Source organism: Apteryx mantelli, chromosome 3 (genome assembly GCF_036417845.1).
Source record: "Apteryx mantelli isolate bAptMan1 chromosome 3, bAptMan1.hap1, whole genome shotgun sequence".
NCBI lineage: Eukaryota > Metazoa > Chordata > Aves > Apterygiformes > Apterygidae > Apteryx > Apteryx mantelli.
The window spans coordinates 63,516,523-63,529,886 of NC_089980.1; the positions used below are offsets into that span (position 1 = coordinate 63,516,523).

Consider the following 13,364-nt stretch of genomic DNA (forward strand, 5'->3'; position numbering starts at 1 on the left):
AAGGACCCATTATCTGCCTTGTATTTGTACGGTGCTTAGCACAATGTAGGCTGGTTCCCTAAGTACTTAGCAACATAACCCTGACTAGCAATTTGCCCCTGCTTAAGGGCTTAGTATGGTTTGTCACTGTCACTCTTACAAAGGAAGTACTTAAATTTCTTGTTCTGTTATGTTCACTGATGGAATGCTTCTCCTTACTGGATGTTGACAGAGGCTGAACTGCCTTGTACTTCTGTAGTGTTTAAGTATGTAGAAAGTGAGTAAAATATTGTTAGTTCTGAAAAGGAGAGATTTAGATTGGCTTAACTCTATGGAGATACACATACATTTTATATAGTGCAGATAGGGGCGTGTGTGTGTGTATTTGTATGTGTGTATATATGTATGCGTGTGTGTCTATATCTGCACGTGTACACCTTTTTCGAAAGTCCAGATTGCCCAAAGGTTAGGAGTCAGCTGTCCAGTTGTATGGACATGGACAGGGATTGTAGGGGAAAGCAATTGGCAGAGCCCTAGGCCTAACCTTGTGGGGTAGGAGCAGACTTCTGCCCTCTCCTGAAGCCCTGGCTCTAGCTGCAGCATGCCGGTGTGCCCCAGCACAGACCTAGTTGGGGCCATGTGCATCACCTCAGCACGGCTCTGGGCAGTGCTGTCTGCACATGGCTGTGTCTGATGCCCCGTGGGGGAGAGACAGGGCTGTGGGACAGAGCTGGGGCTCTGAGTGCTCCTGGTCCCACTGGATCTGCCTCCCTCAATTTCACTCATTTGTGGGGGGAGAGGGAGGGGTTCCTGGTGCACAGACCTGGCAAATGATTTGCTCTAATAAACAAGTTGAAAAGGCTTCGGAAGTATACTGGTGATTTAAGGTGTTTACCTGTCATATGAGGTCTGATTCAGAGTCTGTTGAACTGGTTGGAAATCCTTCCATTCACTTACTGGGTTTGGTTTGGATTAGGCTCTCTAATGACTACGAAGAGGGGTCCAGCCTATGCTGCGGCTCCCCATCTGCTATGAGCTGTCTCTACATAGCCACAGCGGTATCCCCCAGTTGACCCAGTGGTGGGTCCTGCTTGTGAAGAAATGTAGCTGTAGATTCCTTTTCTCATAAGGAGATGGTAGTGATCACAACAGCATGTCCCAGTACAGGGCTGGACAGTGCATGGGTACAAGAGAGCATGCTTAACTGTCTGTTGGCATTGTCCCAAAAGCTATACCTTGTCTTCTCTAGGGAAATGACTGTATGGAAGCATCTCTTGGGCTGCCATTTTATATATATATAAAAAAAGTTCTGTCATCTTTCCAAGCTTGGTAAAATTTATGAATCATACAGCTGTCAGAACCTGGGATATGCAGCTGTCCTTCCTGGAAAAGGAAGGAAAAAGACTTCCTGAAGTACATGAGATTGCTATCTAACTGCATCAAATGAGATCAGGACTGGATCCAGCTGCACTGTAAACCAGAGGACAGAGCAGTGATATTCCTGACTCCACACTACGCATCTCAGATTGCAGATCATGCATGGAAATGTGTGCCCAGGTGTGAGGAAAATGAACAAGTGGGAGGCACCATGACCAGAGGAGGGTGCAGGGTATGAGGTCTCTGCTCCCATCCCAACCGCAGCCCTGTGGGCAGTCTCATGCTCTGTGTCCTGAAGCAGCAGCTGTGGCTGCCCAGGTGGCCACTGCGGACAGGAACCTGGGTCCCTCAGGGGAAGAGCTGGAAGCCAGAGGAGCAGATTTCCTGACTGCTGTGCCGCAGTAGAAGCGGTGATGGGGGTGGTGAGGTGGGTGCTGCAGCCCCTTACCCAACTTTAGTCAGCTCATGCTTGTAGAAATCTTTCACGTGAACTGACTTCAGTCCCATAGAGAGTGTTTTTCTAGATATTAATCCGCTAAATGCAGAGGTTTTCAACATTGCTTTGTCTATATTTGTTTTGAGGATAATGGATACTGTAATAAACTGAAAATGAGTAGCTTAGATTGCAGAAATAATTTAATACTCTTCTGGTCACTCTTTAAACTGACAGAAAGATGAGATGCTCTGATGGTCAGTGAAATGAAAAACCATTCTCTTGAGAAAGTGAATCTAAATTATTTCTACCATCACAGTAGGGTACATTGCTCATGGTTGGAATATACCATGACCTATCGAAGTGAAAGACTGAAAGCAGGAAGTCGTACAGTTTATGTATGTAAAGTGAGTGGATGGGAAATGAAGAGAGAAGATTGTATACCCCCAGCCCCCTTTGTTGCACTGTATTAAGTGAGAGCCATCTTTCTGCTTTTTCAGTAGATCCAAATCCTGTTTTGTGGAGTTCTAGAGCTAAAGCACCAAACTTACTGAGGTTATATAGCTTTAGTATTCTCAGCTTTGGTATTTTCAGTCTGTGTGTTTTATATGTATATATGCATCTTTTTAATTGTGTTTAGCAGTCAGTTATAAGAAAAGATAACTTATTTAGTGGCTGTATATGCATAGCTTGAGTTTAGTGCTGTAAATGTGTAGGTGGAGTATTAACAGCTTTTTTTTTTTTTTTTTTTTTTTTTTTTTTTTTTTTTAATTATAGAAAGTTTTAGTGTAATGTCTGTTAGTTAGGTAACCTATCCCCAAGGGGAGGAAATCCATAGACTCTTACCATGGAAGCTATTCTCATTTCTCTGTTGCCTCATGACTATGCATATGGAGTGCTTTGACACTACCTGGTTATGCTGGGTTGTACACAGCCACTTCTGTGGTAGCAGGTATTTGCTTTCACAACGACAGCTTGAGCCCTCTTGCATCCAGTCAGGCCTCTGTTAGCTTCATGTGTCCAGAGGAGTGGAAATACGAAGCTAAATTTCTTCATGCCCATACCAACCTACTTCTTACATCTTCTGTGTGGTGAGGCAAACCAAGTTTAAACCAACTTTTGCTGGTGTCTGGGGCAGTGGTCTTGCTCCTGTGGATCAGCTCCTCTCATTATACACCATAAACTGTGCAAGAGGTTTCCATGTATTCCTGTCCTATTGCCCTAGCATGCTTTTAAGTTTAGAATTAAGTTGCTAGACAGAAACAAATCAATTAGCTTAACTGATATACTGGCATCCAGCAGTTGAATATAACAAAGCAAGTGCACTTATTTAGCTGCTCGCTGCCTGTGTCTTTTTTTTTCCCCTAATGCTTTCCCATGTTAACTTTCTTTGAGTCCAAGAAGAAGTAAGATTAAAAGGGAAAGTGAAAGGTTAACATTATTCTGTTGTCATGTACCACCACTCTTGTACAGGGTCCCTCCACCCACAAAGAAAATGAATATTAGAAATATATAATTTAGAGCAGCTCTGTTGGTCTCACATTTTGCTTATTTTTCCAGGGCAGAGGAAATGATTAATTTGTTTCAAAATGTATTACACAGTTTGATCTCCCAGTCCTTGTAGAAGGGTGGCAGCTCCTTACACAGGGCTCAGTTCACAGTTCCTTTTTTAAAATTAAAATTAAATTAAATTTTAAAACTAAAAATTTTTAATTAATTTTTTATTTTATTTTTATTTTTTTTATCCAAGAGAATTTGTCCAAGTAGCTTATTTTCAAGAACCTCCAGTTTCTTCCTTCTCTAGATGTAATCAGACCAAAACATTCTTTCTCAAATGAGTCTTCAGACTAGTGGAGTTCTGTTCTTCACCCTCCTCACATGTTAAAGTATCTATGCTAATGTGGGCCAGGATAGACTTATTCAGTTTCTCGGTATTGGGCTGCTGATACACAGAACCCTAGACTGTGGAGAAACAAAACCCTGAAGATGGGAAAGGTGCCTTCCTGATCACTGCCACTGTTGCTTAGTTTTTGCTATGCTCAATATAATAAGTAAAATAACCTGAATTGTAAAAGTAATGTAAAATAATAGTAAATTGAAATATAAAACAAAATGGGAAAAGTGCCTTTTTTCAGGAAGGTTCTGCTTAAAATTAATTTTATTACTGTTTTTGTTTCTTCTACAGGGTGGAAAACCCCCAGTTAAGGACATGTTCACAGATCTAAAAGATGGAAGGAAGCTTTTGGATCTTTTGGAGGGTCTGACAGGGAAACCTCTGGTAAGAGAAATGTGTATAAATTGTATTCCCATCCATTAAAAAAAACAAAAAACAACACCCCCCCCCACAAAAATGAAACAGCAAATGTATCATGTGATTTTTAAAAAACTGTTTTTAAAACTGTTTTGCTTGTAGTATACAGTCTGACTTCTCACTACAGTTCCAATGAAATTCCTGAGAGCTCCCTTCATATGGGATTTAGGGTCAGGCTGAAGTTAGTTTTAGAAGCCTTTCTTGAGGGTTAACATACTGTTTAGCAAAGCATGTAAAGCCAATGGTATTATTCACATACTATATATTTTAAATAGCGATCTCCTAGAGGTCTGGTTCTAGGTGATCTGGAACATTGGCTTTTAGCCAGATTCCTGTGGACTTTTTCTAATGAGCTCAGGAAAGATCCCTCATAATTAAAAATAAATAAATAAATATATGTAATACAAAAATCTGCACTTCCATTTAAAAATACTTTGTGATCTACAGCTGGGGAAGGGGTGAAAAACCACTCTTTTAAGTCTTGTTTAGATTTAATAAAGTGTGTGTGGAGCTGAAGACTCTCCCTCTGCTAATGTTCCTGCCTCTTCAGTCAGACAGATTAGTCGTGGTGAAACATGTACTATGGTTTGGGATTAAACTCTTGATTCTGTCCTTTATAATAACTCTCAGATTGATTTCTTGCCTTTATGATGGAACCTTCAGCCGTTTAAAGTTCTCATCCTGCAAGTTTGTCTTGTTTTCTAAAGAGATTTCACTAGTACTCCTGATGATCTGGGGTCTGACTTGAAGCTCATTGAAGACAATGGGAGTCTTTTGGTTTTTAGTTTTGTTGATTACTAAGTTCCCAGTTCAGCTCCATACTCATGCGGTATGATGGTGTTCTGCCGCCAAAATAAAATTGCGGCGATTAAGGTAAATGGAGTGGCAGGTATCGTCAATAGTTGCAGTGCTTTTTTTTTCTTGTGATGCTAAAAGGACGTTAAAGTCACGAAGTGTAACTTCTTCCCAGTGCACAAAGATTTAACAGACTTTTGGTACCAGAAAAACAAATTACTGCTTGTTCCCTATCAGGAGCCAAAAAATTTCAACTACTCTGGCAAACACTCAAAACTCTCAGATTATCCCCAGGAACTCCCACTGTGCTGTTGTGTTGCCAATATGTAATACTGCAGATGCTGGGAACAAAAGTGGTGAGCTTGCCTAAGATGAACTGAAATGTGCTTTGAATCCAGGGCTTGGGCTGTGCCTTTAATTGAGGAATATTTTTCTGACCAGTTTTCATTTTGATGTTTATTTTGAAATTGCTGTGGGTGATCTTCTTTTGGTTTTGTTCCTATTTTAAAAAGAAAAAAAAATCCAGAGAAAACTCAGATAAATTTCCTGTTTGCTGTACCATTTATTTGCCTTCATCTGTCAAGTTCATTCCGCATTCCTATATCAACAGATTGTGATTTTTTTTTTTCCCCTCAGCCTAAAGAACGAGGTTCCACAAGAGTACATGCCTTAAATAATGTCAACCGAGTACTGCAAGTCTTGCATCAGAACAATGTGAGCATGTTTTCCACAGCTCTTCTTGGTAGATTCTTTAATTTGTCTGTGTATAAATGAGTTCAAAGTGCAGAGAATAAGGTGATTTCTAGCACCTAAAATGGGAATTCTGTGAGGTGGTGAAAACTGCAAACAGTTTACCTAGCTGGTGTTGAAAGTCAGTGTCTGGCAATTTTGTGAAATCATAAAATGCTAGAATATTACTGCTGTAACTAAACCGTGTTTTTTCAGAGATGTGTTCAGCTCCATAAACAAATCTATGTATACAGTTTCAATTTTCAAGAAGCTGACTTGAAACTCTATTATGTGTAGCTCATGAGCCTGGCAGGACAAATAGCTTATTTCCAGTGAAGATGCAGGACTTGTGCAAAAATCTGTAAGGGCATGACACGTTTTGTATCTTTGTTTTTCATAGTCTGCTTTCCAAATCCCCTGGGATCTTTCCATCAAGATCTGTCAGTTCTGTGTCAAATCTCTACTATGTGTTCCTAGTTTGTAATTTCAATAATTGATTGGAAAAGAAAATACTCCTTTAGAAAAATGAGAATATTTATTTATTTACTTCCCCCCCCCAGTGCCTTGAAATTAGTAGCATTGTAGTAAAGCTTTTTCCCTAAACAATTCCTGATACGCATAGATCTCTATAATTAGAATTTCTATTTGCAAGTGTCATGACACTAAAATAATTTAAAAATAAAACTCTGGCAATAAAATGCATTGAAGCGAGCTATCTTATTTAATGCACAAAGGTTCTGACATATTTATACAAACTACTAATTGATATGAAAATACTATATAATACTGCATTTTCCCTTCCGTGTTGGTGGACTAGTGTCATATTTCTAGGAAGTAGCCAAAGTTTAGCGGTGGGTTGTTTTTTTTCTTTCTCTTAGGTACAGTAAATATTGATTGCTTTTTCTAAGGATAAGTAGTGGGTCTTCCCAGTTTGAAATTGATTTATTATATGAAGACAATAAGATGATATTGAATTACAATAATTTATCAGTTCTTCCTTAAGTGGGCAGATCTGGGATTCTAGAAACAAGAGTAGTGTTAGTAAGCTGAAGATTAAGATCATGTATATGATTTATACCTACTGCTTAACTTTATCCAGAAGTGCATGTTTGTTAAGACAATGGGGAATGACATCCACTGAGAAGCAGTTACATTTTGTTGTCAGAGAGTTTGTGGGCTATACAATATTCATGACTTGTGAAATAATTTATGAAAGGATGTTTAAATGTATATTGCAAGGAACAGGCAAGCCTGCAGTGTAGCCATTTAATTGGTTGAGTGACCTTATCCATTTGATGAGCAGAATGATTCTATTTAATAAATTTCAACTTTTCTTTATTTTAGGACTAAGGAAAAAAAAATCCACTGGAAATCATTCTGTATAGCCAATTTTCCACTGTCAGTAATACTGACAGTGTACTATCAGCTCTCTTTTCTTGGTTGCTTTTGATTAAGTCTTAGTAGTCCACTGACCATCATAACAGCTTGCTGGCTGCATGCTGCAAAGTACTGTTTTGATTCTTAATCATTAAAATACAAAAGTGGGCTTTTTTTTTTTTAATAGGTACCAATCTGTATATCGTTTGTACAGAGGAGTGCACTACTTGTAGTAATAACAAGACTTTTATTAAAAAAATTAAATGTTTTTTGTTACATATTCTTAGGAATGTTCTTTTTTTGCAGGTGAACAAAAGCTCTTGCAATGTAATTGTTTTCTTTTCGTTCCCTTGATCTTTAGCCTTGCTTTCTGCTCCTCGCCTTCTAGAGTGCTTTCCAGTGCAGTTGTTTAACGATGGGCACTGGTGATTCTTTTGGCCTGTTTTTTGTCTGTTAAATTTACAGATGTTTTAAGCAAGCATATACTCAGTACTTGCAAGAGAATTATAGTAAGGTTCTGGTCTGACTGCTATAGAGATTGGGAGAGGACAGTCCACAAATCCACGAACTTCCTTAGTGCTTCAAAGTGTAATTTGTGACTCTGTGTTAATCTCTAATACAATTTTGATTTGGTTTTCATAACCAAGATACCTATGTGGAACTGGGAAATGGTCTAGATGTTGTCTGAAATGGATGTTATCCATGACTGGATGATAAAAGGAAAAATATTCACTTGTATACCATTATTTTTTTTATATACCAGAATGTTCTTCTAAAGCAGAATGAAACTTTGTTTGCTCTTGTTGATTCTGCTGCTCAAGGCTATGTCCACTGAGAGCCAAGCCTGGGCTCAACCACGGTCCTGTGATCGTCCATATCATTTAATTGCTAGTCAGCTCCTTGGTACAGTTTTGTCCAGCTACTGACTACTATTTTTCCCAAGCAAAGCCCAGATATGGTAGTTGGGGATAGTGTGGGCCAGGATCTGTTTCTGGTGGGCACTGTGGATAACTGCCTTATTTTGGGCCAGGGGAGAGGAGAGAATGGGAGAAGAAAGTTTCACCATGTAAGTGAAATGTGTTGTGCTGCTTGCTCTTGGGTAAGTTGGCTCCTGGCTCAGGTTATTTAGGAGTATGAATCCTCACCACCCACACCCTATTGCTGCACCTGCTATATGCGTACATATACACAGGGAAGTATTTGTGTCATCTGCAATAGGCAGCTATTCCTAGACCAGTTTCCACAGGCATGGTTGTGACTAATTCAGTGCAGTGCTCTTAGGTTCCTCCAAAAGGTAGTTCAGAGCGGGTGCCTCTTTCTCTCTGAATGAAGACTAGATGCTCTGTAGACTCAGAGTCTACAGTAGCATTGAGTGAGCATCTCCTGTAGTGTGCTCCAAGCTTCTCTGCTTTGGAGTGCTGAGTATTTGATGCAGGACTGGGTAGTCTTTTCTGCCCTCTTACATACTAAAATTTAATCTCCCTGTCTCTTTTCATGTTTTTATTTTATTTTATTATTTTTTATTTTTTAGTGACCTCAACTAGAATGTCAAAAAGCTTATATGTGGTTGTTGGTAGATAGGAAACAAAAATTTTAATTTTCTCTTGGCCTTTTGGTCCCCTTGTGTAAACTTGTGTCTCATTTGAATGCTGGTTCATGTGAAGGACAGACCTATTTTTAATTACAGAATTTTTATGGTTCTGTAACATCTCTGAGAGCCTTTAGGAACAGGACTGCTTCTTAACTTGTAAAAAAAAAAAAAAAAAAAAAAAAAAAAGATAGCAGATCCTTCATGTTTGCATGTCTATCAGTCAGTTTTGCCTACTGGTACATATATATATAGCAGAAGAGAGAAGAAAACTTTTCCAGTGGAGTATCTTTTTTGTGGCTTTCTCATTTGTAGTGGTGTTTAAGCAGTTGTCATGATAAATTAAGATAGACAGTGCTCTGTTGTAATCTCAGCTTTTCTCTTTTTACGTAATCATTGGCTCAGAACATTTGATAATATGTGGCTGGACAGCTAGGAATATGGGGTGGAGTTGCAACTTGAGAATTGGATAACATTGTTTGACATAAAGTTGATTTAACATCTCCAGGTGGAGTTGGTGAATATTGGAGGGACTGACATCGTTGATGGGAATCACAAGCTGACACTGGGATTGCTATGGAGCATTATCTCGCACTGGCAGGTGAGAAGGCTGTTGTGAGATTTCTTCCTTTCCAGGAATCATGTATGTCAATGTACGTCGATCTTCTGGAATTCTTACAGAACTTCCTGTGTGTGTGTGTGTTTTTTCCCAGCAGAAAATACTGCTTCTATTTTGAGCTGGTAAATAAAAGTAGGCCGGTGTTTGGTTTCTGATCTCTGTCTATTGGCTGCATCCCAAAATATATATTCTAGTTATGTGCTCGGTTGTACCCACTCACTCAGGTCAGTTCCTAGTACTGTTAATACCAGGAAAGCTTTTCAGGCTAAAGCATTGTGTTTATATTCCTTTCTCAAGACTTTTATGCATTTCTGTTTGCAGGTGTTTTTTAATATCTCAGTAGCAGTGCTGGGCTTGCTTCTCATATGCTGTTCTGTGGATTTGTTTTTCAGTCTCGTAGATTGAATTGTTCCTGATTTATCCACATATGTGAGGGGATCACTGAATTCGCTTGGAGCGACTTTGGCGGATGCTTAGGCACAGTACCCCAACAGCAAACTTCCTGTGTGGGCTGAGCAGAAACACTATTCTTGCAGGAAAAACCTCTGCAAGTCCTATTGTTAGGGTGTGCTTACTTGGTGGAACCCCCAGCATGAGGCAATGGGGCATATTATACCCCATGTGTAGCTTAGGCAGCCCTGAGGAGGAGGGGAGATCTATGACTTACGAGTAATGTGTTTTTTATTACATGGAACATCACTGGTTCTTGTAATCAGGAGAATGCAAAGATGACTTACAGACTTCTGTTTCCAAATTTCATTTAAGGAGTTAAAGCTTGACTCATAGCTTTTCATGGAAAAGAGCCTTTCCGGTTTTGTGAAACAGCTTGGTTCAAAGGTTTTGTGTGGAGGAAAAGTGGAGAATATATCTGTAAGGTCTAGTTGCTACTGTTTTGCAGGTGAAGGATGTCATGAAGAACATCATGTCAGATTTGCAGCAGACCAACAGTGAGAAAATCCTGTTGAGCTGGGTTCGGCAGTCCACAAGACCTTATAGTCAAGTCAATGTTCTGAACTTCACCACGAGCTGGGCGGATGGACTTGCTTTTAACGCTGTCGTCCACAGACACAAGTAGGTGACAGATGTTGGCTTATATTGCACCTAATGAAATAAGCAGCTTATTTTTCCATGTCTTCATGCTTGAACATTTGACAACTTCTAGCCTGTTTCAGCAATTCATTTTTTGTTCTGGTAACAACAATGGAGGAATATTTGCTAGAGCAGCAGTTACTTGCAGACGATAGTCAAGACAGCAGTGTAACACTCTTCTTACACGTACACATGCACACACACTCACTGCTTGAGGTTGATTTAAATCCCACTTAGTATGCATTAAACAGAAAGCATGATGAATGGGTCTTTGCAGGGGGGTTTTGACCATCTCCTTCCCCCATACCTTCTTTTCTCCTTCCTCCCAACCTCCCTCTCCTGAAAAGGGAAAGATATCTTCAGTCTGAGTTTGCCATATCACTTCAATATGGAGATAAAGAGAAGCTTCAGAATGAAGGAATAAGAAAGATAGGCTCTGCAGCTCTTGGTTTTTGAATGTATGTTGTCTGAAAGAGAGTATATTCAGCTCTTTCAGGAGATCGTGCTTTGCATTCGATGCTGAGCAGAAGAATCAAAGGGTAATGGGATACTTCAGACATCTGTAATGTATTTGGTCATTTGTTCATAATACAAGCCATGTTACAAGCTTGTGTCGTCTTTGGGAAGATCTTTTGTGTCCTTTCTGATTTAGGAGAACTCTTTGGTAGTCTAAAGAAATCATCATTACAGACTCCTATGAAGCTTGCATACCTTTCTCCCCCTTCCCCCCCCCCCTTTTTTTTTTTATTTGAGATGTGCTTCTGGGCAGTCCATTGGCATACTTCAAATTAAGTCAGCTCATTGCTTTGCAAAGATGTTGCTTACCATAATCAACCATTTTAACATGTTAATAGTATGATAATGTATGGATTTAACCAGACCTCCTGGCCACGAGGTATCTGTCATATTAAATGCTGTACATCACACAGAATATTTATACCCAGAAGCACAGGGTATTTTTACCCAGCAGATAAAAGCATTTGTTCCCTTTGAGCCTGCTGCTCTCTACTCTAAAGCCCCTATTGAATCTGTGCTGACTGAACTAACAGGTTCTATCACAGGGCTCGCTGACTTCAGCACAGGTCTGCCCTAATTCATCTGTGTGCCTTCTAGCCTGGAGCTGGCTCATGTTCAGTCTGTGTGAATGCATTGGGAGCACCTGCAGCACCCTGTGGGCTCCTGAATGCTTATAAGGACTGCTCCTCAAAAGCAGAGCAATACTGGCAAAGGTCTCTGTGGAGCTTATACTACCAAGGGAAGTAATAATGAGTCCTCTTTCTGGATGGTATGAGCTGCACTGACGGTGGTGTTTTTTTGTTGCTGTTGTTTTTTTTTTTGTTTTTTGTTTAAACCAGCATAATCATCTGTAGTGACCAGCTCTGCTGGTGAACATGTGAAGCTTTATGATGGAGAGAGGGCAAGCTTTGGACACAGGTGAAGAATTGTACTTTCCTGCAGCTCCCTAAAGTTTCCAGTAGTTACCTGACACACTGCTGATTTCAGCCTTTGATTTCCTCTTCTAGCCACTCCCTCTCTTTTGTTCTTCTTCCTTCTGCCCCGACAACTTCTGCCTATTGCTGCTCTGCTCCCCTGACCCTTTTGTACCTTCAGGCAGCAGCTCTCAGAGCAGGCACCTGAGAGTGTGTCAGCTGCCAGCACTTTGGAATTCAGCTTTACCATCCCTAAGGATCAGTCTTTTAGCCAGTGAAGCTCCATTTTGCCACTTTGAGAAATCTTGAGCTGGCTTTGAATGTAGGCCAGCTTTAAAAGAGAAGCTATAAAAGGTACTTCTGGGGAGCAAGGGGGTTGAGGCAGGTTGCAGAAGCGGTAGAACAACAGAACTCTTAAGCTTACCAGGGACAGCAATGCATCCCTGACGAATCAATGTTTTCAATATTGCTTTTATTTATGTAGCTTCATCCTATGACATTTAAATATAGGGGATTTTTTATGGGTCCCATGAAGAGATTTAATAGCTCTTTTTTTTTCCCCCCCCTTCTTTCTGTATCTATCAGAAATTGTTAATAAATGCTACCTCTCAGCTATAACGTATAGTAACTTTGTAATGCTTGCATTACTTAACAACATTTTATGAGGTAACGGGACTAACATTTTATTGTGTTGGTCTCTTTCATTCCCTAATATTAGCTCAGTTCCTCTTTGAATTGAATTCTGTTCTTTGGTACAATTTTCTTGCTCTTAGGTAATACCTAGACTGCGTTTTATTAAAATTTGTATCATTGTGGCAGTGTGTGGGTAGTGTGTATACAATACGTTTATTGCAATATGTTTTTCAAGTTAAAAAAAAAAATCTTGTTAAAACTTCATGAATCTGTGTGGTTATCCTGGTTGCTTCTTGCCTGGCATTAGAGTATTCCATTAGCTTATGTCAGGATCTTTTTTTTTTTACTGCTTCCTCCTCCCCCCCGCTTTCTTTCTGACTCTTTGCTTCTCAAACCCTGCTGTAATAATTATGGCTTTCCTGTTTCAAAAAGTGTAATGACTCAACAGATGTTAAAAGCACACTCTCAGGTCAATTTAAAACTGAATTAAGTATTAAAAGAATTAAAGGCAAGCCCATCTTTTCCTCCCAAAGTTCTATAAAAACACAAGATCAATAGCAATGTTTTAATGAGAAGCCACTATTACAGAGAAATGGAAAATATTTTCACTAACTGTAGTTTTATAGCTGTGCTGCTGCAGCACCAGGCTAATTGTGCTGTGTAGGTCTAGATATGCTGGCACTGCCTCTAGGGAAGGTGCCTGTTTGCTGACCCTGCTTCCTACTCCATGCTCTGCTCTTTTTCTCTTAGACCTACTGGTAGGTTTGGGATGCAGAACTGTTTTAGAGATTTGATTCAGTTAATGCTAACCCAAGATGAGGGGTAGTGGCGTTGTAAAACCGATCAGCTCCTTGGTCTGATTCATGTCATGACTCACACAAGCACTTGTGATTTTAATGGTGGAAAAGGCCAGAGGGGCAGGGTGAGTGGTAGACTGTGGGAGATGCTGCTCTTTCTGGCTGTGGCAGTCTATGGTGGTTACTGAGCCACATCATGAACTTGGA

The 13,364-nt window shown here is 39.9% G+C and overlaps 1 protein-coding gene across 1 annotated transcript in view; it reads left to right on the forward strand.

The window, feature by feature from the left end:
* The window catches only part of UTRN (utrophin), a 401,902-nt gene that overhangs the window by 72,289 nt on the left and 316,249 nt on the right, over positions 1 to 13,364 (forward strand). The window contains exons 4-7 of the mRNA XM_067293529.1: positions 3,975 to 4,067; positions 5,532 to 5,609; positions 9,098 to 9,190; positions 10,107 to 10,279. Coding sequence (XP_067149630.1) covers positions 3,975 to 4,067; positions 5,532 to 5,609; positions 9,098 to 9,190; positions 10,107 to 10,279 — 437 coding nt within the window. The remainder of the gene's footprint in view (positions 1 to 3,974; positions 4,068 to 5,531; positions 5,610 to 9,097; positions 9,191 to 10,106; positions 10,280 to 13,364) is intronic.